General features: G+C 46.0%; 4 protein-coding genes and 1 long non-coding RNA gene across 7 annotated transcripts in view; 3 read left to right on the top strand and 2 right to left on the bottom strand.

Moving 5' to 3' along the window:
• Positions 1-375: 375 nt before the first annotated feature.
• Positions 376-6,116, bottom strand: hspd1 (heat shock 60 protein 1). Its single transcript, XM_035651070.2, has 11 exons — positions 5,957-6,116; positions 4,293-4,468; positions 3,727-4,062; positions 3,477-3,572; positions 3,268-3,361; positions 2,975-3,143; positions 2,767-2,866; positions 2,336-2,581; positions 2,071-2,245; positions 1,799-1,977; positions 376-1,606 (listed from the first exon to the last, which is right to left on the bottom strand). The coding sequence occupies exons 1-11, from the start codon at positions 6,108-6,110 to the stop codon at positions 1,448-1,450; spliced, it is 1,884 nt and encodes a 627-aa protein (XP_035506963.1). The 5' UTR covers positions 6,111-6,116; the 3' UTR covers positions 376-1,447.
• hspe1 (heat shock 10 protein 1) lies at positions 6,047-9,558 on the top strand. The gene is made up of 5 exons (XM_035651079.2): positions 6,047-6,080; positions 6,479-6,705; positions 8,865-9,020; positions 9,166-9,255; positions 9,352-9,558. The coding sequence occupies exons 1-5, from the start codon at positions 6,062-6,064 to the stop codon at positions 9,400-9,402; spliced, it is 543 nt and encodes a 180-aa protein (XP_035506972.2). The 5' UTR covers positions 6,047-6,061; the 3' UTR covers positions 9,403-9,558.
• Positions 9,559-10,876: 1,318 nt separating this feature from the next.
• mob4 (MOB family member 4, phocein) lies at positions 10,877-15,438 on the top strand. Its single transcript, XM_035651078.2, has 8 exons — positions 10,877-11,028; positions 12,600-12,662; positions 12,801-12,901; positions 13,242-13,284; positions 13,531-13,617; positions 13,708-13,787; positions 13,868-13,979; positions 14,222-15,438. Exons 1-8 carry the CDS (start codon positions 10,969-10,971, stop codon positions 14,354-14,356), a joined length of 681 nt encoding a protein of 226 aa, XP_035506971.1. The 5' UTR covers positions 10,877-10,968; the 3' UTR covers positions 14,357-15,438.
• A 380-nt stretch (positions 15,439-15,818) lies between these two features.
• Positions 15,819-26,392, bottom strand: part of rftn2 (raftlin family member 2) — a 15,145-nt gene continuing 4,571 nt past the window's right edge. Inside the window, exons 2-9 of one of the 3 annotated variants that reach the window (XM_035651071.2) lie at positions 21,959-22,139; positions 21,017-21,125; positions 20,504-20,678; positions 20,179-20,412; positions 19,308-19,414; positions 18,796-18,899; positions 18,616-18,697; positions 15,819-17,881 (exon numbers count right to left, since the gene is read on the bottom strand). In XM_035651071.2, the coding sequence (XP_035506964.1) occupies positions 17,675-17,881; positions 18,616-18,697; positions 18,796-18,899; positions 19,308-19,414; positions 20,179-20,412; positions 20,504-20,678; positions 21,017-21,125; positions 21,959-22,139 (1,199 nt within the window). In that variant the 3' untranslated portion in view covers positions 15,819-17,674. The remainder of the gene's footprint in view (positions 17,882-18,615; positions 18,698-18,795; positions 18,900-19,307; positions 19,415-20,178; positions 20,413-20,503; positions 20,679-21,016; positions 21,126-21,958; positions 22,140-26,392) is intronic. The other 2 variants (XM_035651073.2, XM_035651074.2) reach the window with 2 other exon arrangements.
• On the top strand, positions 20,487-21,939 carry LOC118320382. Its single transcript, XR_004796302.2, has 4 exons — positions 20,487-20,715; positions 20,795-20,844; positions 20,957-21,352; positions 21,805-21,939. It is a non-coding gene; the product is annotated as an uncharacterized LOC118320382 (long non-coding RNA).

The raw sequence follows: 26,392 nt of genomic DNA, 5'->3' as shown, positions 1-26,392 counted from the left end.
GAGGACAAGCGATGGATTCTGTGTGAACTCGAACCGACATCCAGCCGGTCGAGTTCGCTGCACTGGTCACGTGATGCTTGAAAGTAGTCGTTTAGTTCTGGATTTGAGCAGCTTGAAGTTTTACAATTGGAATTTTTTTGGATGATGAATTTGTGAATGTTGAAAAACAAAAGTGAAAATTATTTATTGAAATTTTGGACCGATTAATTCAGAGGCAATAAATGCTGATGCTTAATTTCTATGCAAAAAATGGATTGTGACAGATTTACTTCCATAAAATGTTTTATAGTTTTTGCTTAATCCTGTAAAAAAAAAGAAAAAAGGAAAGTTGAAAAACAACCTCCGTGTCGAAAAAAAAGAAGCTGAGTAATCAACTAAACATCAGAACAATTGAGTTTATTAAATAAAAAAAAGAATGAATCACCGTTAATCAACGTCTACACATTGTACAAAACAGAACCATCACAGCTACTTGTCAGAAGGAATTAATGTATTTATGTGGAAAAGCTACAGCCGGCCCCCTTATTGAGATTATCTTTTTATGTAAGAAAACTAGTTTTCTGTGCATCGCAGTCGAAGCAGCGGGGGAGGAGGAGGCGTGGTCTCCGCTCGGCGTTAAAACGGCACGAAGACGTCGCAGGTTCGTAGCCGAGACGTCACACGGTCCAGTTTCGTACAATCAGCATCACCGACTTCATGCATGAGAACAAACGCACACAGATTCAAGAGGCACCAGGCGTCTCCGTAAACACTTTACCTTAACATTATTTCAAACAGGGCCCCTGGTGACAGCGCTTCACTGTCGGCATGGCAACAAGGGATTTTATTATTCATTTTTTTCTTCCATCACAAAAAAAATTAAGTGACGTCACTTCAGAGACACAGAAAACGTACAGGCTCCGTACGAAAAAATGGTTTAATTAAATCAAAATGACAGATTTTTAACCCACATTGCATAATTATTATTAGCTGGGGGTAAAAAAAAAAACATGACAGAAGATATGTATATATAAAAAAAAGAGAATTGACAAAATACTACAAAGACATCAAATAAAGGACACATTCCTAGATATTCCATTTTCATTCTGCTCTGTTGGGGCGGCGCGTCAATACGTTTACTGTGTTTCACCACTTATGACCATGTGACACGATGAACTATGAGTTTACAGACGGTTGGTTGGGCGGAGCCGTTGAGACGGTTCAGGTGGAGGAACCGAGCTCGACGGTGTCGGTGGGGTCGTCTCCTCGTCCCGACTGGGTCAGATCCTCCAGGAAAAGAGGCAGGAGGCAGAATTAAATAGGATGAAGGTGGAGGTTGGAGGTGGGGGCGGCTCCAACAAGGTACTGATGGCCAGTCAGTGTGGGCGGAGTCTGGTGGAGGTGGTCGCTCCTCAGCACCACTCTGCCCGTCAAGTCTGTACAGCAACGAGTGTCAGGAGAGGTCGGTTTAGAAACCCATGCCTCCTCCCATCCCGCCCATGCCTCCCATCCCGCCCATGCCTCCCGCCATCTCCTTCTCCTCCTTGGGGAGCTCCACGACAACGGCCTCGGCGGTGGCGAGCAGTGAGGCCACGCCCGCGGCGTCCAGCAGCGCCGTCCTCACCACCTGCAGAGACGGGACGATATCACTTACTGTTTATTTGTTCTTTGTGTTCGTAAGACGTGTTTAGTTTTAGAGACGACGGTGACGTAAAAGGGATTTAAAGAACTCTCTAACTAAGTATTGGGGTTAGAATCAAACCTGCCCGTTCCCTTCATTACAACGAGAAAAGGAGAGATCTGATTGGCTGCACTCTACCTTGGTGGGGTCGATGATGCCCTTCTCCACCATGTTGACGTACTCTCCCAGCATGGCGTCGTAGCCGATGTCGACCGACCCCTGCAGGATCTTCTCCACCACTAGCGAACCCTCCACCCCTGCGTTCTTGGCAATGGTCATGGCGGGGATACGCAGCGCCCGCCTGATGATGTCCACACCTGATTAGACAGAAGGAACTCGGTGGTTAAACTCTGTTTTTTTTAAGGTTAGTCCTCGTGGTAAGTACTCAGGACGGACATCGTCTCACTCACCCATCTTCTGGTCATTGTTGGCAGGTATGATGCTGTCCAGCGACGGGATGCATCGCAGCAGAGCGCAGCCTCCGCCTTGGACGATTCCCTCCTCCACAGCCGCCCGGGTGGCGTTCAGAGCGTCTGTCACGCGGTCCTTCTTCTCGTTCACCTCCACGTCACTCGTTCCTCCGATCTGAAACAGAAGCGCAGGCGTCGCAACGTTACTTTCTTAGAGGAAGCTCATGGCGACCAGCCGCTCGCACCCCCGTGTAGAGAGACGCACCTTGAGCACGGCCACGCCGTCGGATAGCTTGGCGAGCCGCTCGTTGAGCTTCTCCTTCTCGTAGTCGCTGGTGGTGTTCTCCAGCTGCTCGATGATCTCCGCCGCACGCTTCTCCACCTCGGCCGCGCTACCGCCGCCCTTCAGCAGTAAGGTGTCGTCTTTGGTGATCTGCACCTCGCCGACCTTACCGAAGTCGTGAGCCTGGATGTCTTCGAGGGCGGCGCCCAGAGTATCATCTCCAAACACCTGCAAGAAGAGAATTGATTAAACAAACCTGCACGTCCTCTGTTATGTTGCTTTTGTATATGTATCCATTATGAGTCACTGAGCTTCTTAGCAACTGTCTCCAGAAGGTATCGTTCATGTAGTCAAGAGGTTTGTAAATTTAAATTCAAGACTTTTCAAAACTCTGGATGGAGAAGTTGACTCACAGTGCCCCCGGTGGCCACGGCCATATCCCTCAGCTGGTTCTTCCTGTTGTCTCCGAAGCCCGGGGCCTTAACAGCGACCACCAGAAGCCCAACCTTCAGCCTACAAGTTCAGTTGTTGCCATTAGTAGATTCGATCACTCTTGTACTGGTTTCAGTGTAACTTGAGTCATCTGGCGATGAGCTCAGTAAGCGAGCAAACTTGACGTACCTGTTGAGGACCAAGGTGCTCAGAGCTTCTCCGTCCACGTCCTCAGCCACGATGACCAGAGGTTTGCGGTGCTGGTTGGCGATCTCCAGGGCCGGCACGATGCTCTGGACGGTGGAGATCTTCTTCTCACTCAGCAGCAGGTAGGCGTCCTGGAACTCGCACTTCTGACCTGAAGGAGCCGAGAGACGGAAAGGTTTGACGCGGTGTCGTGGAAGGAAGCGTCGAATCGACGAGTAGGGCAAGTTGTAATGTACAGCTGACGATGAACCGGAGGACAGTACGAGAATCTTTACCTTTGGCGGTGTTGATGAAGTACGGGGAGATGTAACCACGGTCGAACTTCATGCCCTCGATGATCTCCAGCTCGTCGTGCAGCGTCTTCCCGTCCTGAGATGGAAAACGGGGGTTACGTCAACTCGAGCAATAGATTATTTACAGATAATATAACCTAGATTTAAATTCGATTCACTTCACAACCAGTCGGTGAAATGTTGAATCTGACCTTGACTGTGATGACTCCCTTGCGGCCGACTTTCTTCATGGCGTTGGAGATGATGTTCCCGATCTCCAAGTCTCCGTTAGCCGAGATCGTAGCAACCTGAAAGACCAGAGACGTCGTTACACCGGGGACAAGAACGCGCCGCAAACAACACGCCGACGTATCAATGTGACAACTTCCTCATTCTGGAATGTCACAGTTTGGGAAAAATCCATCTCTGCTGGGCTTCATATTCAACACCAATGTCTCGTACCTGTGCGATCTCCTCGGGGGTCGTGACCGGCTTGGAGAGCTTCTTCAGCTCGGCGATGACGGTCTCCACGGCCATCATGACGCCGCGGCGGATCTCCACCGGGTTGGCGCCCTTGCTGATGCTGTCGAAGCCCTCCTTGGCGATGGCGCGGGCCAGCACCGTGGCGGAGGTGGTGCCGTCGCCGGCTTCCTCGTTGGTATTGTTGGCCACGTCCTGCACCAGCTTGGCGCCAATGTTCTGGAACTTGTCCTTCAGGTCGATGCTCTTAGCCACCGTCACGCCGTCCTTGGTGACCTTGGGGCTGCCCCAGCTCTGCTCGATGATGACGTTGCGACCCTGAAAACGCAGACAGGAAGAAGGTGAGATAAAGTTATTTGGAAAAAATCTGTCCTGACTCTTAGAATTTTTAGTCTCGTTGCAGGGTTTGCCCTTTGTCCTAAATGTACTGAGACAGAGACTTTTGAGAATGAAATGTAAAACCTTGAGATAGTTCTGTTCATGCTCATTGATGATGGTTTCTTAAGACCTGCAGGAACCTTGAATCAAAAGAGAAACCTCATCGTTACCTTGGGACCCATGGTGACGGCCACGGCGTCAGCCAGCAGGTCGACTCCCTGCAGCATGAGGGCGCGAGCGTCGGATCCGAACTTCACGTCTTTGGCGTAGGCCCGTGTGAGGTGAGGGGCGAGCGCCCGGCACACGGGCCTCACCTGCCTCATAACTGTTGGGAGACGAAACATGTCTGCGGAGAAATAAAAAAAGACACAGATTTAAAGATTTAAATTTGTTCAAAATGTGCAGAGGGAAGTCAAAAGAAAAACCTAAATAAATTATTCTCCAAGTTCCTTTTCAACCTGTTCCAAAGGTTCACTCTGCCCCCCGGTGGTCAGTGGTGGAATAATGACCCACCCACCAGTGAATCAATGACTCGATGGGATGGAGACTGTTCCAGTGTGACCTTGCATTTGCAGCTGTGTAAAGGTATTTTTAATCTTGGCAGTTATTCTCTCAATTATTCAATAAATTGTTTAGTAAACTAACGTCACGTGAATACACTTGTGGACCTCAGAGTTGATGGTTCACTTGATTAAATCCCAAAGATATTCATGGGACACTGACATAAAACATAAAAGCAGCAAATATTAAGATTTAACCTCATAATGTTTGTTGTTTTTGATTGAAAAATGTTTTACAAAAGCATTAAACCCAATATATTAATATTAAAAATACAGATTGCAAGTGGCAGCCAACTTAAATATCATCCATTTCTCGAACTTCTGGTTTTTCTGGAAAAAAAATTAGAGATTAAAGAAATAAATTAATAAATAAAAAAAACACCAGTTAAGAAGAAGCAGTGAGATTGAAATGAATAAAACTAAACTGTACGTATCAGCATCTGATCCTCAGCTTCATCAAATTATCAGTCGAACGGACAAATACATTTTGATCATTGATTATTTATGATTTTGCTGATTGTAGTTTCTCAAATGTGTACTTCTTTTTCTCACCATCTTCTGCTGCATTATTGACTATGCAAATTATTAATATAGATCGTGATACGCAAATGAATCTCCATTCAGAGGAAATCTTCACAGAAACTACCAACAACATATAGATATATATAAAAAAAATAACTAAGCTGTAAGATTCACTGCTAGAAATGAATTATCACAGAAGATATTTTACAGATTATGAAATTTATTCCAAAAAACCCCAGTTCCTTGTGAACCCACGTGTGCTCGTCAGGTCGCGACTCACAAGGTCAAATTGACAAGCAGCCTCCTCCTCCTCCTCTTCCTCCTCCTCATCATCATCATCTGATCTGATCAGCCTGGTGATCAACACCACACCGACTGGACACTCATACTAATATCACATCAGTATTATACACTGATGAGCAGTGATGTGCGAACACCGCACTGCTGATTCAATAACGTCACATGTCGCGTTAACGCTCAACACGCAGCTTCACGTGACAAGTTGAAAGTCTTGCGGTGACATTTTGACGCGCGTGTCCTTCGACGTTCGGCCCGAAAACCTGGGATTGTCCGGACGAGACGAGAAGAGACGAGTCGAGTCGAGTCGAGTCGAGTCGAGACGAGTCGTCAGTCTCCTGCTCGTTCTCACACAATCCGCTCGGAAATTAAATAGAAAATGGCGGCGTGAGCTTCACGTAGAAAACCCCCGGTAATGTCAAATAAAGATATTTGAATAGGACGCGAGGACTCACCTGTGGAGGTGGAGAGTGTGGAGCTGCTACACGTTCTGCAACACGGCGTGATGTAACTAAGAGAGGACTGACCGTGTGGGGCGAGACGACACCGGACCACTGCACATGGTCTATCACATCCGGGGTAGTTACCGGCACGCCCCGCACTCTGCATAACGACAGTTTAACATGAAATTACTATGTTTTGTTAACACTATTAATGAATTATATGATTATTTTTATGTTTAATGTTTAATTTGTAGCCCGGCAGTGTTCATATGTTTTCTATAAACGACGCTGTTTAGATTTTCTCAGTAATTTCGCACTCTTTATGCTCGTTCCCGGGCGGGGGATTACAGAATTTTCTCGAGTGCCATTGGAGGGGACAAAGGGGTCAAAGTTGACATTGTGCAATATTGCCTCAACTTTGAAGACAATAATAAGACGTGAATGATTTAAAAATTAAATATTAAAATCACTCGTGTGTGTTTTTCTTCACTGACAAACATGTTTGTTTAAAAGATGCCGTTTTGCTCTCTGCAGTAGTTTTTTTCCGGAACTTTCGGTCAGGCAGCTTAACGGCCGCCTCTGTCCAGTGCGCATGCGCGTTCTGGAAGCTTCGCTCACGTGTAGAGGGGGGAGGGGGTCTACGTACAGCAGCCTCCAGCCGGACGACGCGCTCAGTGTGTCGGATCAACGCTCCTCACGGACCCGGTCTACAAGCTCCACGCCGCCGAACTCCTCAGAACCACGAACACGTCATAACCATGGTAAGACCCCGCGACCCGAACACCGGCCCCGTGTCAGCGGAACCACCGGGCGGGAAAGAAACAGAAACGTCTCTGTTGCAATTTGATTCAAGCTAGCAGCTAACGGCACGCTAGCTCGCCGGTAACGTCAGATGACAAGGTCAAACCGGTGCGAGGCGGAACGCACGTGTGTTTCAACATGTGGTTTGATAACGTTTATGAAACCTGCAGGGGAGTGAGACACACCGGGCGGTGTCCGGTGTCCGGTGTGTCTCTGTCCCTGTGCGGGGGAACCGGGCATCGAACCGTCAACCTCGTGACGAGTGGACCTGCCTGCGAACATGTGCGCAGAATTAAAGAGACAATCGTCCACTGCGGCAGCGACATGGACGAATGATTGAATGAATGAATGAAGGAAGGGTCCGGGAAAATATTTAGGATGAAACATTTTCAGTATCAATGAAAAGAAGGATTGACTCTGATCTAGAGTCGATTAATCAGTTGGTCGATCGACAGGGCAACTCTCTTGATAATTGAATAATCTGGGCCCCGCCCCCAAATAATAATATCTTGTTCCTTCTCCCTTGTGAGGATTTTCAATTTATTCTGTCTCATAATGTTAATATATTCATGAGTTGGACTGTTCATCATCATCATCGTCCTGTGTTTAACAATCAATTGAAGAACAATATCTGTCAGATTAATCAATAATGATATTCAGCATTATTCATTCATTCATTCACATAACATATAAATATATAAGTAAATGTACCTAGTTACTTACAGTATGAGTAACTTTGCACATTCAAGTCATTTTAGAAAACATTTGAGTTATTCAAATTAGCTCCGACCTTTACCAACTGAAACATTATAATATGCACATTAATGCAGCAATAAGTCTAATCTGTAATGCTTAAAAAAACATATATCATTAGTACTTCATATTTATTTTAGTGTGGATACATTACACTAGTAAAGTAACATTTTGAAAGTATTTCTTCTCTGTGGTTCTGCTGCTTTCACTGATTCATATTGGCAGAATAACCGGATTCAACTAATGTAGAAAAACAAACAGTATGATTAAAACTTTTGGAAGTGACAGTAAATTAAAATGTGTGATGTTTTAAACGACCGTCTTATGAAACCAGTTCTCCTCCGACCACCTCATGTGAAGTGCGGAGAGCAAGCAGCGGGAACCTTGTGGACAAACTGGCCTCGGCTCTTATCTCCTGGAGGACGTTTCACCACCGGCCGTTTTCATAACGTCTCTGTTCGATTCCCTCATGAAGGTTATCAGCCTCACCCTGCCTCTGGGGTAAAAGGTCACAGTGAAGGAGAGCTGCTGTAACCCCGCCTCCTCTGCCATGTCAACTTACTGGGACCCCCCATCCCCCCCCACCACCACCACCACCACCACCCCCTCCTCCTCAGACGACCTTCACCCAAGGTCGCTGCTACATCTGCTGCTTTGATAAACTGCCGTCAGCTGCTCTCGTAAATCACATTAAGCTTCGTCGTCCTGGTCGGATTCATTTTTACATAGTGAAGAAATGTTGATTTATTTAATATTACTGTTCAGACCACAACCTTACCTCATCCCTCTTCCGCCTCTTCCTCTTTTCTTTGTTCTTTCCTCCCTATTTCCCAACGGAGCCACATTTCCTGATTCATCATTCCTGTTTTTTTAACCTGATTTGTGGAATTAATTTACATTTCAAGTGAAACCTATGTTTGTGCATTTTCCTCAAGTATCCAGAAAGTACACGTATAAATACTATTTAAACAGTCTCAAAAGTACAAGTACATCAGAACTATTATTAACAGAAAACATCTACGTATAAGTATAACAACGTACCTGGATATCGCTCTTATCAGTGCAGAGTCTCTACAACGCAACTCACACTCGTTTCATTTGCAAAGTAACAAGTACATTCTGTCAAGTACAAGTATCTACAAGTTGTACTTGTACTAGAGTAAATGTTCTCAGTCTCCACCTCTAACAGTGTCACGTTACAACAGATCATTCACTGATTTACACCGGAGGGGGGTCAGGGGTCTACTGTCCCTGGGTTTTTGTGTAACCATGGAACCAGCATGTGAACTCAACACGGCCCCTAGTGGTCGTCTTGTGTTGTTACATCTCAAGGCTTCATCCTCCGTGTGGTCTCTTCCTCTTCCAGGCCTTCAGAAAGTTCCTGCCCTTGTTCGACCGGGTGCTGGTGGAGCGCCTCACCGCCGAGACGGTGACGAAGGGTGGCATCATGCTGCCGGAGAAGTCCCAGGGCAAAGTGCTGCATGCCACCGTCAAGGCTGTCGGACCGGGCTCCGTGTCCCAGGTAAACCCTCAGCACCTGAACACAGAAAGTCTTATAAACTGAAAAGTCCGAAAATGATACATTTTTGAGTTGGTTCTTCTCTTAATACCAGAATTTCCTTTACTTGGTTTATATCATCGCATTTGAATATTTTCTTTTCTTTCAGAAAGGCGACTTGCAGGCAGTCAGTGTGAAGGTAGGAGAGAAAGTCCTGCTCCCAGAGTACGGAGGAACTAAAGTTGTGCTGGATGACAAGGTGACGTTTAAACAGAATCCGTCAAGATTTTTTTCCCATTTAATTTTCTTCTACTTCATGATTCTTAACGTGTTGCTCTCTCATTCTGTCCTCCAGGACTACTTCCTGTTCCGCGACGCCGACATCCTCGGCAAATACGTTGAATGAGTCCTTAGTGTTTTACGCCGTCAACCCCGGAGAGAAGATATCAAGTTGCCTCATTCATGTCTGTCTTTCATTATTCTTTTTTTTTTCTATGTTGTTTCAATTGTAAATAATTCCAATCACATTTTGTTACAATAATAAAGGTGAACTGTCGATTAATTGACTTTGTCTCGTGATTTCACTTTGCTCCTTTAAATATTCACTACTGCTTGAATATTCTCTTCTATAATTCAGTCATGAGACTTTATTGTTGCTGAAACACTTTTGATCTCTCAGACTTTTTAATAAAAAAAGAAAGAATGTAAACAAATGCACTTCATCAGGAGACCAATTCATTATTAACGTTTACAGCTGCAGATATTAGGCATAGTTGGCCTAATTATTAAAGGTGATTTATTACTATACCTGTAGACGACTCATTAGAAACTGTCATGCTAATATGAAAACCGCAAACCTCATGACTTATTAGGTGAAAGTACTTTTTAGTTATTAATGGTTCACCAAAATGTATAACTATTATTACTTCATAGAAACAAAGTTATAATCAAAAATTGGAATTTAACAGGACACTGATGCAAGTGTTACCGTTATTCTCAATTTTTGTCTTTTTCGCCAATATTATATCGCTTTGTGTCTCTTAGATTCTGTTTTGTCAAACTTTAGTCTTTTTGTAGTGTCTTTACCTGTATGGATTTGAATTTTGTCTCTGCAGTTTTTGTATTTCTATGTCCCTTTACGACTAGGTTTTTGTCTTTGCGTCCTGTTTGTGTCTCTTTGCAGTTGATTTTCATCTTTGTGTCCCTGTATAAATGTGTTTGTCTCTTGGAGGTCTCTTTGTGTGTCTTTGAGCTTGTTTTAGGTGTGTAGTCGATTCATTGCAGTCAATTTCATTTGTGTGTTGTCGTCTCGTACTGTCCCTTTGTGGATGTTTTGTGACTTGTCGTCGCTCTGTGTGTTTCTCTGCAGCCTATTTGTGACTTTGTGACCATTTTGTGTCTCTTTGTAGTCAAATGAAGTCTTGTTAGACAGTTTTATTGCCTCTGTGTCTATTTGCATCTCTTTGTCTCTTTATTAATATTTGTGTGTCTTTACAGTGTGTCTTTGTGCTCGTTTTGGGTTTATTTCCATCTCTGTGGTCATTTCCTCTCTTTTTGCAATTTACAATTTCATTGTCTTTGTAGGAGACTCGTGTCCTTTGGTGATAGTTCTGTGTCTGTGAAGTCTTTTTATTTGTCTATTTGCAGCTTGTAGTTGTCTCGTGGCCTCGCGTCGTCACTGTCTGACCGTCCAACAAGAAAGGTCCCCTCAAACCGAGGCTCCGTCTTCGGGGCCCCTGACCCCTCGTGGCCCCCTTTGTGTCTCACCACCACCACCACAGTGCAATCTGAAAGAAACTGGTGTAAATCTGAAGAACCTCAGACACACACACACACACACACACACTCACACACACTCTCTCACACTCTCTCTGAGTGAAACACGACGGGGAGAAGAAGTGTGTGTGTGTGTGTGTGTGTGGCTCCACCACTACAACCCCGCGGCGGACGAACATCCGGGTATTCTGTCGAGATGGTCATGGCGGAGGGTGCTGCAGTTCTCAGGAGGAATCGGCCTGGAACCAAGGCGAAGGTGAGTGTCGCCCCCCCCCGCGACGGCTCCTCAGCCCCGCCGCCGAGACGCTTCATCGCTGCCTCGCGTGAACCGCGTTTATGTTTTTTTGACGACTCGTCGTTCGTCGACAACTTGGTCGCAAACAAACAGGAAGGACCTGGAGAGCTAGCTTAGCCACCGTTAGCCGTTTTGCTACCGTCTATTTCCTGGAGGAGCGCTGCTAAACCACTGAAGGTGTCGCTTCCGCTATCGGAGTTCTGTGTGATTATCACACTAGTTTGAATATTACATATGAATATATATTTAACTCCGGCTGGGTGAAGCATAGATTATCCACCAACATCAACCGCGACCTTGTTAGTATTTATCCGGGTTTCGCTCTTTAGCTCTGCGGGAAGAAGTCGCATCCCGGTCGTCGGAACTAGCTAGCGACAAGTTAGCTTCACAGCTAGCTGCAGGGATTGTCAACCACTTTGACAGTATTTTATTTTTCCTTCGCAAAACTTTTCCCTGTCACCGAACTTAACGATGACTGAGTTCATTGACATTCCTCCATCAACATCAGTCATGTGTCACATCGTGTAATGACGCCAGGGCTCGTCTAATGACTGGAGGTCCCATCACCACTGTGTTTATAACAGTGGTGATCTCCCAGCTGATCAGGTCCAGGCGGAACCGGTTCCGCTGGAGTGGGGTTTTACTCCGACCTGGTCTGGTTTGATCTGCATGTCACAATCACAATGTTTAGTTGTAAATCTGAACTCTCTTGGTCTTTAAACTATCTTCAATCAAGTCCAGATTGGACCTGCTATGACATCTGGAAAACCAAACAAATATTGGCATTGATACATCAAAAGTTTACTCAGATCTTATTTTCAACAGTTACCGGAATTAATTTGTTAGTCGATTTTAAGAAGAGCCCTACCGATATAGATATTGATATTAGAAAATATTGATGATACGATACACTGGTTCGATATATATACAATATATATTATATATATATACACTTGCTCTGCGGGATATATTAATAGAAAACATAAATTCAACCAAATATACACAACTTGAATATAAAAATTTCGAACAATATATTTTACGTAAAATGTAAACATGAATGCAAATTTTTTTCTGCATTGTTTATTCTGCGCTAGAAAAGATTTCATATGTGTAAACATTTAGCACTAAAACGATATGTCTCTGTAAGGCTCATATCGGTCGGGTCTTCATTTTAAGCTACAACTCTTCTTTTGCCGTCTAGACGGAGTAAATGCAGAACTCTCAAAAATAAAATGGAAGTTTTCATCTGAAAATGTCTTTTAAACAGCGCTAAGGCGTTGAGTATCTAAGAATATCGTAGATAGAATATCTAAGTCTACGTGGAATCAGTTGCTCAATATTGTCGTCAAAGGTTTCCCTTGACTGTCCTACTGGAAACTAACCCGGTGGTGTTTGCCTCAGGACTGTTGGGTCATGTTGTGTAGCAGCTATGCAGCTATAGCATGAGTCATTCTACAATCCAAGCTTTACCCACACTCACTCTGACTGCAGACTAAATCTGTCCCCCCCCCTCCTCCTTCCTCCTCGTCTAGGATTTCTACAACTGGCCGGATGAATCCTTTGAGGAGATGGACAGCACCCTGGCTGTCCAACAGGTGTGTTGTCATGCCGGTCTTTTTTTAAAAGAAGTGCACAAGTGCTCGGTGGTTCAGTCACTGGAATGTCAAGGAATCAGTTGCTAGCTAAGTCGGACGCAAGTTGTACTAATTGGTGCTCGATGGCTCTTGTTTCAGTACATTCAGCAGAACATTCGGTCAGATTGCTCCAATATCGACAAAATCCTGGAGCCCCCGGAGGGTCAGGACGAGGGCGTGTGGAAGTACGAACACCTCAGGTACGTTGAGGGGAATAAAAATTGAGTCCGCATTCTTTGGGTACATGTTTATGGATGTTTTTGTTGTTAGCTTGGATTAGTTAACTCACATTGGAAGTGCAGAACCTGGATTGTAAGCAAAATGCTGCCAAATATAAGTAAAGTTTGGAGTTTATGTAAGGGATGGCTAGATGATAACGAGAGTGATTCCTCTCAACAAACTTGTCACACCGATCCCATCATTTTGTCTACATCTAAGTTAAAATAAACTGAAGTTTGACCAAAAACTGGTTCGTTAAATGTGACAGAAAAACTCATCATGTCCGTCTTTTGTTTTTTTCTTTTTACGTCTCGTTTGCAGGCAGTTTTGTTTGGAGCTCAACGGACTTGCTGTAAAACTGCAGGTCAGTGATCAGAACTCAACAGATACACTTTTACTTTTGATTTGATATGAGGACTTTGTCTTGTGTTAATACCAAATGCAAAAATCAGAATCAAACGCACCCTAAGGTTTTAAAGAACACACACATAAGAGGATCGTAGTCAACATCGTCATCAGGAAAATATCTTGAGCAGATTCTCTCATAGTTCAGAAACCAGCTTTGTTGATGGAATCAGTTGTAGTGATGCTTGTCTCTCTTCTCCCACAGAGCGACTGTCATCCAGACACATGCACCCAGATGACGGCCACAGAGCAGTGGATCTTTCTATGTGCTGCCCACAAGACACCCAAAGAGGTGAGTGCTTCGCCCACAGCTCACACGTACGAATCCCTGAGCGTGACTGGTTTCACTTCCTGACTCTTTGTGTGTGTGTTGCCTCCACAGTGCCCTGCCATTGACTACACCAGGCACACGCTGGACGGAGCTGCCTGTCTTCTCAATAGCAACAAATATTTCCCCAGCAGGTCAGTCATCTGTCAAGCCGCCATCTTTGACAAAGTGAAATAGAAATGAATTTTCATTGTCGTCTGACTTGTGTTCACAGGGTGAGCATCAAAGAGTCGTCAGTGGCCAAACTGGGTTCCGTGTGTCGTCGCATCTACAGGATATTCTCTCACGCCTACTTCCATCACCGCCAGATATTCGACAAGTACGAGGTGAGTGTCATGAGAGACGACTTCCTGTGGGGCTTTTTAATCTACAGTCACAAATCCTCATGGAGGGAATTCAATTTTATTTTATACATCATCCATCCATTGCAAAAAAAATCCCTCTATGATCTTTTGAGGACTCTGTAGTATCTTTTCAGTATTTTTTAATTTCAAATTTATAGTATCATTTTTATGCTAATATATAAAATCCTCATGTACAATAATTGTGTGTGTGTGTGTATGTGTAGAATGAGACGTTCCTGTGTCACCGGTTCACACGCTTCGTCATGAAGTACAACCTGATGTCCAAGGACAACCTGATCGTTCCCATCCTGGAGGAGGAAGTGCAGAACACCTCGTCAGCCGGGGAGAGCGAGGCCTGAGACGCAGAACAACACGCGCACACACACACACACACACACATACAACATTACAGAGGAGACACACACACACATATATATACACACTACAGTGTTGAGTAACACTGTCCATGTTCCTCCTCCCCCCGTCACCTGTGTCTATCTCAAAGGGAAGTGAAGGGTAAAGAAAGCGAAGGGGCAGATTTTCCGCCTCGTCCGCAGGGCGACATCTTTTTCTAGTTCCTCTCTCTGTCGGGTTAGATTCCCTCCGTGTCTCTGGATACGGCCCTGCCCTGCGCTCACACTACTCCTCTAAGGAACAAAACCATTTTCTTTCTTCTTCTTCTTCAAGCAGCTGGATTTGCAAAAAACAGAACAAAAAAATCAACCTATGTAACCATGGTGACCTGTATTGTTGACAAAGGCACACACACTGACAGCCTCCCCTTCTGTATATACCCCCCCTCCCCTCACTATCATGTTTTCTGATGGTGCCTCACGTTTTCTTCTTTGTGTCGGCTTCTCCTCTGTTTGCTCGTGTTTCCATCCAGCTTGGTTTTTCTTTTCGGGGGCCGTCCCATGAAGCGGATCTCTTATCTAAATTTCGCCTGCTGACTTAATGATGCTATTAAAAAACACAGTGTAGGTGTGCGGCTTGTGTGGTAGTGAACAAAGACAACCTTTAATCTCTAGCTTTGTACGTGTACTAGCAGCCAGGTGGCGTCGTCGTCTCTTGGGCCTCCCAGGTGACGTTTCGGAGTAACTCTGATCCTGCTTTGTGACCTGCCCCCCACCCAACCCCACCCACCCCTCATGTACAATGTTCCTGATGTTCCTCCTTCCTTGACATGACGATTGGTGGGCGAAGACTGCGCTGCTGTAAGCCAGTTTTTTACCGATTCCAACGCTTGGCGAGTCAATATGTCGAGGAAGGAGGAACATCGTCCACATTTAAGTGTCGGAGCACAACCTCCCTTCCCTCATTAAGTTATTCTGTGGGAGGAGTCTTTGTCAGTCCAACCCACTCTTTTTTTTATGGACTAAAAACAATTTTGTTACTGTCGACATTTACATGATGTCTGTTAATAAAAAAGACCTATTATTCAGGCTGTTTAGCGTTTTCATCCACTCTGCTGCGTTTAAGTTTTTAAAAACTTGATCACTGTTGCTACGGTTATGCCTGACGCCCCATTTTTACGTTGAAAAACTCTGGGGTGTGTTGTAGTCTGCACGGACCGAAATCGAGACGTTTGGAATTGATGATGCAGTCGCACGCAATCACTTTCTGTTTGGTTCTTATCAGTGAAGGCAAAGCGTCAGTAACAGTTCCCCCTCATCGTCGCTCCAAGAAAAGTATCGGAAGTGGTATCGGAATTATGGTAAATACAAATTAGAAATTTGTAGGGAAACTGAGATAATTTCATACGAGGTCCTGATTTGGGGCAACCAGAACCTTTCAACATGACGGAGAAGACGATAGATTCTCTAACGGATGGTACGTAATTCTTTATTTTCAACAGTGTACCCAAACAGTCATGTGGTGTTGGTATGGACGGAGATTATTTCAGCTATAGAGCTAAAACGCTCTGAGATAGTTTGTTTTAAAATGACAACACGTTAGTGGACGACGCAGCAGCGTTTCTGAAAACAAATTGAAAGAGTCATAACGGTGAAGAAGATTGAGCAGTGGAAGATAACTGTTAATAGGAGACGACTCTCAAACCACAGGAAATAAATGTTTAATACGATTTTAAAAATAACACCAACAATAAAGCAAAAATTACAAACTCTCCAAGAAGGAAAATATTAATACTGACTTTGATTAGACCTGCAACGGACAGAAATTATAATTCTTTTTATCATTGAATAATCAAATAACTAAAACCAAAATATTTGCTCATTTCCAGCTTCTAAAATATGAGAAGCATTGAAGGATTTTTTTGAGTGGCATGATATATTGAGTATGTTTTGGATTGTTTGTCAGATGAAATATGACTGTCGGAAATTATAACTATTGTCTTTGATAGATCAATAATGCAAATAATCAGTAGTTGCAGCTCTGCACTTCCTGTTATGACAAAAATAAAAATGTGCATCACAATGAGTTGAAACCAAAATTTACAGTTATGAATGACAACGTCTAAGATATTTACAACATTGACCTTCCATAGCTTAAAAAAGAAAAATTATTTTACAAGTCCATTATTTCCAAATCGCGTCTTTACATTTTCCTGGTACGATTCACTGTTCAAGTTGTAGCTCAACTGTGGTCTGAGTTAAAGTTTCAAGTTCCTGCTTGTTTAGAAATAACGAAGTTCATCTATCATTTAACTGGAATTAGCACAAATTATGTTTTTTTCAAGGAAACTATCAGGATATGAACTGGAATTTTTTTATTTACTTCTCTAACATGAACTATGAAAAGACGTGTTGGGTCTCAACTGTCTTTACACTCATGCAGTCGCACTTCAAGTGTGACTGGTCAATCACCTTCAATAAAATAATGTATTTGTCCCTGAAGAGCTTAGTCAGAAAACATATTTGAAACATCGATGCATTTTGAGTAGAAAGTTCCAGAAGATCCCACAAATGAAAAAGCTCAAAAATAGTTTTTAAACACCGACGTGAACTTTCATCAATTCATTCTTGATTTTGGCATTTTCATGGACTTGTCTTACAATGAGAACATTCTTAAATATCATCAGACTGTCCCGATGGTTTCTGTGGGACCTTCTGAACAGGGCCAGTCAGTACCATCGTCTACAGCAGCAATACGCAGAAGGAAATGTAACATGGACGTTAATAACAGCTGACGACGTTAAATAATACTGTCAAATGTATTCATGAGAAGAGGTTAACACTTCCAGAGCGATTATGAAGTGTACGACGTCAGAGAGTCATCTCCATCACACCTGAGATGAAAAGGTGTTAAAAAAGTGTTAGGCTGTGAAAAAAATCAAAACAGAGATATGTGAGATAGGTCAAAAATAGTCCTCGTCCCTTGTTCCACCACCAGTGTTGATTCCATAATGTGCAGAAATCTGTGCAAGTGTTTGTGCTTTATATTTCTGGAACTAATTCCCCACCAGCACCTGAACCGAATCTGAAAATGTTTCTGGTTTCTCTCCCCCGACTGATCTACGTAAAGGTTTGGACACTTCCACTTACGATAAAATCCTCATTATGGCTTCAGTAAAAAAAATTCTTTCAAGAGAATAGACGCCGAATGACGAGTCTGTGGAGAGCTCCAGTCTTTCTTCTGGTCTCCATGAATCCAACACTATTAAGTTAAACTCCAGGAAGCAGGTTGCACCTCCGTCAGTGCATCCGTCTGTTTTCCTGTTACATACAGGTGACCTCGGCCTTCCCCTCCTCCTGCTCGAAGCCGCCTTCCTCCAGGTGGGACATGGCGCTGGGGTACCCCCCTCCGAACACCGGGAAGCCCCCGATGCCTCCCGCGGCAGAGGAGAGCTCCTCCGGAGGGACGGTGGCGCTGCTCACCGAGCGGCTGACGGAGCGACTGGACACGTCGCTGTGCACGGACAGAGGCTGGAGACGGGAAACGGGCGTTAGATCTACTTCAGATCATAACTGTGGAGATTCATTCAAGGAATCTCAAATTTCAGTCTACCGAACAAACCTCAGACGTCTAGTCCACAAAGACAGTTCGCCATGAAGAGACACCTGGAGATCATTTTGATTCTTCTCCGGCCTCGCTAGATAGTTCTAAAAGTTATTTATTGTTGTATTATTCCTAAATATTGACGTGATGGACTTCAGACCTGAGAGATCCAACATGGAACAGGTCCACACCTGACTTCAGAATGCGTCTACATAACTTCAGTTGTAACAGAGGATCCACTTGTGATCACCTCACTCAGAACGGATGTTTACACCGGGTCTGAACAAAGTCTTACACCTCTTAACTCCCTCTTGGTCCAACTGCTCTAAATGGCCCCGGACCACAAGGATGTTCTTCCCTTGGTTCAAAGGCTTCTGTCTTCAATCTGATCAACTACAGTTCACAGCGTGTGAGGTGCAGTTTTACATTTTGTTCACCAGGGTGCAGTGTTGCCACATGAATGACATCTTGTTCCCTGCAGCGACATCCTGAGGGTCTAAATAAATAATCAGATGTTTCACCAAATGCCACAAACTTAATATGCAACTTGTGTAATGTCTTCCCTTAGTGCATATCTTCGTCATAACAAATTCTTAGAGGTGGTGGCCAAATATTAGCTATATTAGCCTAATATTAACTCTGTATCCCATCATGCTCTCACCTGGTTCTTCTGTTGTCCCGCTGTTTGACCCCTGACGGGCCTCTGCAGAAACACCACCTGCTTGGTTGCCAGGTTCCCGTCGCTACGCACACGAACACAGACGGACGGTTAACGTACCGATGCAGAGCAGACGGAATTAATGACAACATCACTACGGCTACAGGAAGCGTTGAGGCCCACCTGTCGTGTCGGATGATGGGCGTGGGCAGCACACATGTGAGCAGCCAGCCGAACTCAGCCAGGGTGTGAAGGAGGGGCCCGTAGTCCGTCTTCACGCTGGACTCCTGGATATAAAGAGACACCACTAGGTACATCTCCATGAACAAGCTATTGAACTATCCTGCTGCATTTCTTTTTCGTTTTGGAGGCGCATCTATCCGAGGGTGAGTGACTTCTAAACACAACTCAAAGGTACAGATGTTACACTTGAAGCAGACGTATTTCAACACGTTCTCAATACCAGAAGTTGTCGGTCTTCGTCTCGGATTTATTCATCTGCACAGATGCAATGTCAACAATTTGGCCAGCAGATGTCCCCGTTTCCAAACCAGTGTCTCCCACTTCTACCCACTGTGAAAAAACAGCCCAAATACCCCAGATGCAGGCGCTGGCGGCCCCAACCTGCGCTGGACCAACCACTGAAATAGTTTCAAAGACATTTCCTAACTAACTAACTAACGTGGGATCCTGACCTCGATCACCGTCCACTGCTCGACGACGATGGTGTCGTTGGCGGGAGGGGAGGTGCTTCTCTCCTCGTACACAAACAAGCCCTCCAGTGATCTGGGCACCGGCTCGCCTGGAACACACAGAACCGCCACGTTACGCACAGATCATCAGCCAACATTCACACCAACACGCCGCACGTCTTCACAGCTCTCTTGGTCTCCGCTGAGGAAACGGGTCGGTTAGGGAACGAGAGATGTCATTGGGATGATAATGACCCAGTTATTAAAATGAGCTGCAGACGTTTCATGGGAGAAAAATGTGCCGTGTGGCGAGTTTCATGTTTCTGCCTGCGTTTTGAATGTGGAGCAGATTTAAACCCGATTTCAAAATAAAAACTGTGCCTGATGGAAAGAGAGGGATCGGCGCTCAACTAGTTTTATTACCAGAGTCACTGTGAGGCAGTTTGTTGGCCACACGGATCTGTGAACGCACCACAGCTCCACTGACCAGCGCTTGTGGATCTGGGTCTCAATGGTGAGCTTCTCATCTTCCCGAGTATTACACCCCGAATGATAAACCCAATACCCTCACTGCTTCATTAGAAGACGCTTAGCTTTAGACTGAAGGTCAGTTAGTATATCTGTTTATATATATTTAAACATGTATTTCATCTGCAGGCCTCGGAGGTCTACAGGCGATGTGGATGTCCGCAGCCGGGCAGAAGAACAGGAAATGAGGTTGCCAGGGTCGGGAAGACAACTCCAAATATAGACGCCATAGGAAGAGAGAAGTCAAAACAGGAAGGGACGGATGTTTATTTGTTTTCCGTGTGTATATGAGTGAATCAGTTTTTAATGAGGATAGAAGAATGAAATGGTTCAACTGGTGTTAAACCTGAAGTCAACCGACCTTTGGGCGTGTCCCAGTAGACGAAGGAGTCCACCAGCGACCAGCCTTTGCGGTAGTAGGCGGCGGTCAGCTCCAGCCAGTCGGCCTCCAGGGCGCTGACCACCTGACCCTTCCTGGAGACGCGCATGGAGAGCGCCCCCTGGTGGTACTGACAGGCCAGAGAGTCCAGAGGAGCACAGCCCGGGGCCCAGGAGTGGAAGAAGACGAACAACCTCAGGTCTGGAGGGAGGGAGGAGGGAGAGCTCGAGGTGAACGGATCAACAAGTGAGAGAGAAAAGAGACGAGTGTGATGAGGAGCAGAGCGTCTCACCGGGACTGTAGGTGTTCTCCTCCAGCTCTCTGTCTCCGGGCGGAGTCCGCGGAGGGCTGCGTGGGGGGGAGCGACAGCCCCTCTTCGGGCTGTGGACCCTGCCGTTCGTGATCCCGCTCACCTGCTGGAGGACGGAGCCCACGAATCGAACGCCCCCTCGGGCGCTGCTGTTCACCTGCCAGAACAAAAGACCAGGAAAAAGACCCATAATAGTAAGTACATTTGGCTGCTAATGCTTCAACTTTTACTTAAATACATCAGGAATGAATTTACTGACACCTTGTGGTGAAGTTGCAGATGGCAACCAACTCAATACACTTCCCCATCCCGCTTACGAGCAGGTAGGAGAACCTATGGTTGTCACAGGTAACGTACCGTGTAGAGAGGGTTTTGTTAAAGTTAAAGGGGCAGTAAGCCATTTTAATCCAACACACTTTTTTTTGTAAAACTCAGCGAATAGGAACCGGGTACCGGTGCCCCGCCCCATTCCAAGCTGTGTGAACCTTGACTGACCCTGTCGATGAGCGCCCGGACAGTGTCGCCCGTCAGCGAGTCTCCAGGTAACGGCCACTCCTCCACCCTCAGCACCGGAACAGTGTGATACAGGGACGACATCTGCCTGCTGATGACAAACATCTGTGAGACAAACCAGTGGCTGACGCGAGGTCGTCAGCTTCTCTCTCTCAGGACAGTTTGTGGGTCAGACGCTCAGAACCGTCGAGGCCCGTCCAGCTGGAGGGTTCATCGTTCACTTGTAATCGTCGCCGAGGTGCAGACGCCAACACATGAATCATTAACGGGCTCAGCAGGAGATGAGAAGCAGCGACCGGCTCAGCAATGACTCAAACGGTAACACTACGATTCAAACATTTGAATATTTCTTGGATCCTCTGCTGCCAGTTTCCTACATACAAGTCTCTTTTTTTTAACTATGCTATACTATACAAGAAAAGTAACGACAACTAAAATCTTTTATTTCCGTATTTGCAATAGTTTCTTTACTTTGTAGTGAAGCACTTTGAGTCTCACTCCCTGTATGAAAGGTTCTTTGTACATTACGTTTGTTAGTAGTAGTAGTATCATAGTTACGTCTCATCCAATCAAACCACAACAATCAGAGACACTTGAACCCAATTGGCCGAGGGTCCTCTGTTGTCGGGTGGATTTATAACCAATAGAAAATCCCAGTAGACTGGAGTCAAAGTGAAAACACAGTCTCCGCCTCCTCCAGCCGGTCCTACCGGAGATCTGCATTAAATATGCAGCGGGCATCATGTATGATTCATCTGTTTACTCGACAGCGTGATGATGGTGTGTACGCGTGGCGCAGTGGGATGCACACTGCTCGTGTACCCGTGTGTGATCACAGAGTCCTGACAACGCTAAACGGGAACGTCCCTCACAGGGTCATTTCAAAGTTTCACAATGAAAAGATGATCGGCGGTCGGCGTGTACCTGGTTCTGGGACGGGTCAGGATGGCGCGGTACAGCAGGCTGAAGGGCAGCGAGCGCGTCCGGCCCACAGACAGGATGATGGGGTGCAGGGCGGTCAGGACGTAGCCTTGAGTGTAGTAGGGCTGCAGGGCCTGGGGCAGCTCGGACAGAGACGCCACATACTGGACCGTGGGACGGCTTCCTGCGAGGACGGAGGGGAAGACGGAGGACAGGGGCTGTGAGGTGGAGAGTCACTTCCAAAGTGGTTCATTCTGTCCCTCTTCATCAGGCCGTCACACGTCACAACTGTGCTTTTTCATTTCCCTGATAATTAGCAGCAGATACACTTTCATGTTTCATTCACACATGAGCTGGTTTCAGACCGACACCGAAGTCCACACTTTCCCTGGACTTCTCCAGAGGGGCTGCGTGTGACAACGCAATTATCCACAAATGCTGCTCTGGACATTTTTTCCAGAACTGTTCCTGCCGGGCCCCTTAGTAACATTTCTGGAGAATGTCCCGAGGACAAAACCTTTTGCTTTCCGCGCAAGAATTATGGTCATGTCCTGCTCCACCCAGACGCCACAGAATGTGACAACCCCCGGCTGCGTCTCCTCAGAGGAACATTTCATTAACAAATCCTACAGTGTGTGAAACTGACATGACATCACCAACAGTAATGTTGCTTTAAAGGCAAAAAAACATGTTGCCTGTCGGGTCGGAGAGTTTTCACATCCGGCTGCGACGGCTTCAGAGACTGACGTCAGTTCTGTCAGCGCTAAAACAAGAAGCCTAACCGGGCATGTGGAGGGAAACCACATCACCACTCTGTTATTTTTAGTGCTGCTCCTCCAGATGTGGCGTGTGATGTGTGGCGAGGCGTCGGCTCACATCCTATATGAGGAGCAGTGATGGTAAATAAAGATGGACGACAGAAAAGAAGAAGCTGGTGAAGTCATTCGGAGCCAGAGTCTGTTCGTGGTGCGGAGCCGCGACACACCAGCCTGCCGACCTGTACAGTCCAGACGGGAATATTTGGACGGTTATATTATTGAAGTTCTACTCATCCCGAACAAAGAGACACATTTATTAGCCAATAGGAACAAACTCGTCTCGGCCTATTTTTACACTTGCAACCACTGAAAGATACTTTTTTCTAAAAGTCACATAAAAACGTACCTATTTTAAACTGGTCTCTAACTGACTTGCGCATAATATTATTTTATTTTACTAGTTTTACTGAATCTTTTAATTACTGCATCTCAAAAGAAGCGAGAGGTGCGGTTAAATAGAAGTGATTTATGATATTATCATCATCATCACGCCGTTGGTGTGTAATCCCCGTCCTCACCAGCCGGAGCAGCGACGAGCTCCGTCCGTTAATGAACGAGCCTTGTGCTGTTTTTCTGGCTGGAAATCCCTGTGACCATCACCACACTTCCTGTGTCCACAAAGAGTGGCTGTTCACAGAGAGGGGGCCTGGCCATGTGCCACGCACACACACAAACAACACACACGCACACACAAAATGTCCCTTTAAAGCATTTCAAATTCACAAAATTGTGCATTTTGGATGAAGCAAGATTCTGAGAAGGAAAAATCAGGAGTGAGACTGGTAAAGTGTGTGTGTGTGTGTGTGTGTGTGTGTGTGTGTGTGTGTGTGTGTGTGTGTGTGTGTGTGTGTGTGTGTGTGTGTGTGTGTGTGTGTGTGGCAGCATTCCTCCAACAACCCCCCACATTCTCACGGACAAACAGCCCAGAGAGTCGGGGGGCGAGCGGCTCTCAGCTGAGATCACTGCCCCTGTGAACGAGCCGTCTGGCTCCGGGATGAGACTCAGAGACCACAACCCTCCAGTGAACCAGTGAACCAGGGGACCAGGGAACCAGGGGCACGGCTACAGTTTACAGGCACATTCCTGTGGGCTGGAGCTCTGCTGCGGAGGCTGGAGGTGAATTTAAATTTAACAGGGGCTAACATGTTGCAGCGGGCGGAGGGGGGGGGGGCATCTGAAGTGTGAAGGCGTCTGGTAGCAGGTTAGAAGGTGGAGGGGGGCTGGGGGGGGGGGGGGGGGGGCACTGATCACCTAAGTCTTATTCAAAGAAATACAGAGTTATAGATGAGAACTGGAAGATTGTGACATCTTCATAAACTCTAGTTAAACCAGAGCTGTAGTCATCGAGTCTTCAACCAATCGATTGGTCACGGGGGCAAAAAGTCTAAAAATACTGAATCATATTTCGTAGTTTAATATATTTTGCTTGCATCAGTTTATCCTACACACAGACACATACAAATAGTAACAAGACAGTGTGACTTCACTTCCTGTAGTTAAACACAGATCACCAGCAGGCCTGACGTCATGCTCCCCCCCCATCCCCCACCACCACCTCTATCCTGCTGCCACCCACCCACATCCCCCTGCACACTGAGGCCCCTGTTCAGAGCCACGAGGAGGAGGAAGAGGAGGAGGAAGAGGAGGAGGAAGAGGAAGAGGAGGAGGAAGAGGAGGAGGAGGAGGAGGAGGAAGAGGACTCGCAAAGAGGGCAACAAAAAGGGGGTGGGGGGAGTTTAGGGGGTTCAACAGGAGTTGAGCAACAACAGAGGGCACAGAGCTGAGAAACTGGGAGGAGGAGGGTTTACAAGATGGATGTTATGAGCCCGGCTGAGTGAATGGGAGAATTTAAAAAGGTGCGAAAAGGAGAAAGTTGCCTGGCAACAGGCAGAAAAAGGAAACGAGGGGAAAAACAAGAGGCTGTGAGGCCGAACGTGAACACAGCAACGCTCACGATGGAAACATGTTGCCACGTCCGGAGGCGAGCGGGACAGTTCGTTAGGACAACTTCCAGAAGACGTCCCGGAGGCGACGCTGGCGCTGATGTGATGAGGCGTTCAACCCTCTCATCACATCATTAGCTCGACGCAAATCAGCACGATAATCGACGACTGAATGAGGTTCATCAGGTTTGTATCGTCCTTCAAATCTCCTCTAAATTTAATCATCAGAATGCAGTTTAATCTGAATATAATCCACCGATCGGGGCCATTAGATTTTCCCAGATTAGACGGAGATTAAGAGAAAAGTGAACTCGTCCCGGGATACGATGAAGAGAACGGGCAGATCGTCTCTCAGAGGATTTGGAAGCAGGTTACGAATCATCCCACATTCTTCATCCCTCGCTTCATCCGACCGGCGACAAATACACGTCGCTTCACGTTAAACCATCTCTCCAACAATGAATCTGCTCATATCCTCCCGTTTGTTCATCCAGTCCCGACCTGCCGTCGCCACACACCCGTCACATCGTCCCCTCACGTCAAGTCTCTGCACCGAAAAAGTAAAGATTCTGTTTTTCAGGAGCAGGTTTTTGTTTTTCTCCAAATGTCATGATGTGCAAACCAACGCTGACAAAACAAGTGTTTTTTATGACAGAGTCTAAAGTAAAAGCTGCAACCAACGATTATATGTTCAGTTCACTGTCACGTGATGAAGCATCAAATCAACACATGCTAAATGTTTTTTAGCATAAAAAACAACAAGGACTGAACTGATTCATCAAAACCACTGTCCTGCAACTGCTACAATCTACTTTTTCTCAATCGTGGCTGATATTGAGGCCACGTAGGACAATAGTGTGACAACTACGGCCGATCTCCATGTTACCGACGCGTCACTAGTTCCCTTCACAAAAGAAAACACGGAGAGAAAAGATCAATACAGATAAAAGATGCTTTTAAAGTCAGCAGGGTCCTCGCCCTCACACACACACAGGATATGATACAGTAGATATTAGACCTCAGTGGGCGTCGGGCCAGGCAGCAGTTATGAACCATTAGCTGCTCTGATGTGACGTCCAGTCTCCTCAGAGCGAGACGGAAACGAGGCCAAGTGTGTGTGTGTGTGTGTGTGTGTGTGTGTGTGTGTGTGTGTGTGTGTGTGTGTGTGTGTGTGTGTGTGTGTGTGTGTGTTAGTGTGTGTGTTAGTGTGTGTGTGTGTGTGTGTGTGTTAGTGTGTGTGTGTGTGTGTGTGTGTGTATAACATCTCAAGGAGAGACAAGGCCACTGTGGTGATGTTCGGGTGTGGAGGGACAAACGAGGCTGCATGTGGAACTTGACTGAGTAAAGAACATTTACAGAAAAGAAGTTGAACGAGACGAGTAACCAGACCTCAGCTCAGACGGGTGTCTGCAGACAGACAGACAGACAGACAGACAGGCAGGCAGGCAGGCAGACAGACAGGCAGGCAGGCAGGCAGACAGGCAGACAGACAGACAGACAGACAGACAGACAGGTGTCTGCAGACAGACAGACAGACAGACAGGCAGGCAGGCAGACAGACAGACAGACAGACAGGTGTCTGCAGACAGACAGACAGACAGACAGGCAGGCAGGCAGGCAGACAGACAGGTTGGCAGGCTGGTAGACAGACAGACAGACAGACAGGCAGGCAGGCA

The sequence above is a fragment of the Scophthalmus maximus genome, chromosome 14 (genome assembly GCF_022379125.1).
Source record: "Scophthalmus maximus strain ysfricsl-2021 chromosome 14, ASM2237912v1, whole genome shotgun sequence".
Lineage (NCBI taxonomy): Eukaryota > Metazoa > Chordata > Actinopteri > Pleuronectiformes > Scophthalmidae > Scophthalmus > Scophthalmus maximus.
The sequence above is the reverse complement of the archived record's forward strand: the minus strand, read 5'-3'. Positions and strand labels throughout refer to the sequence as shown.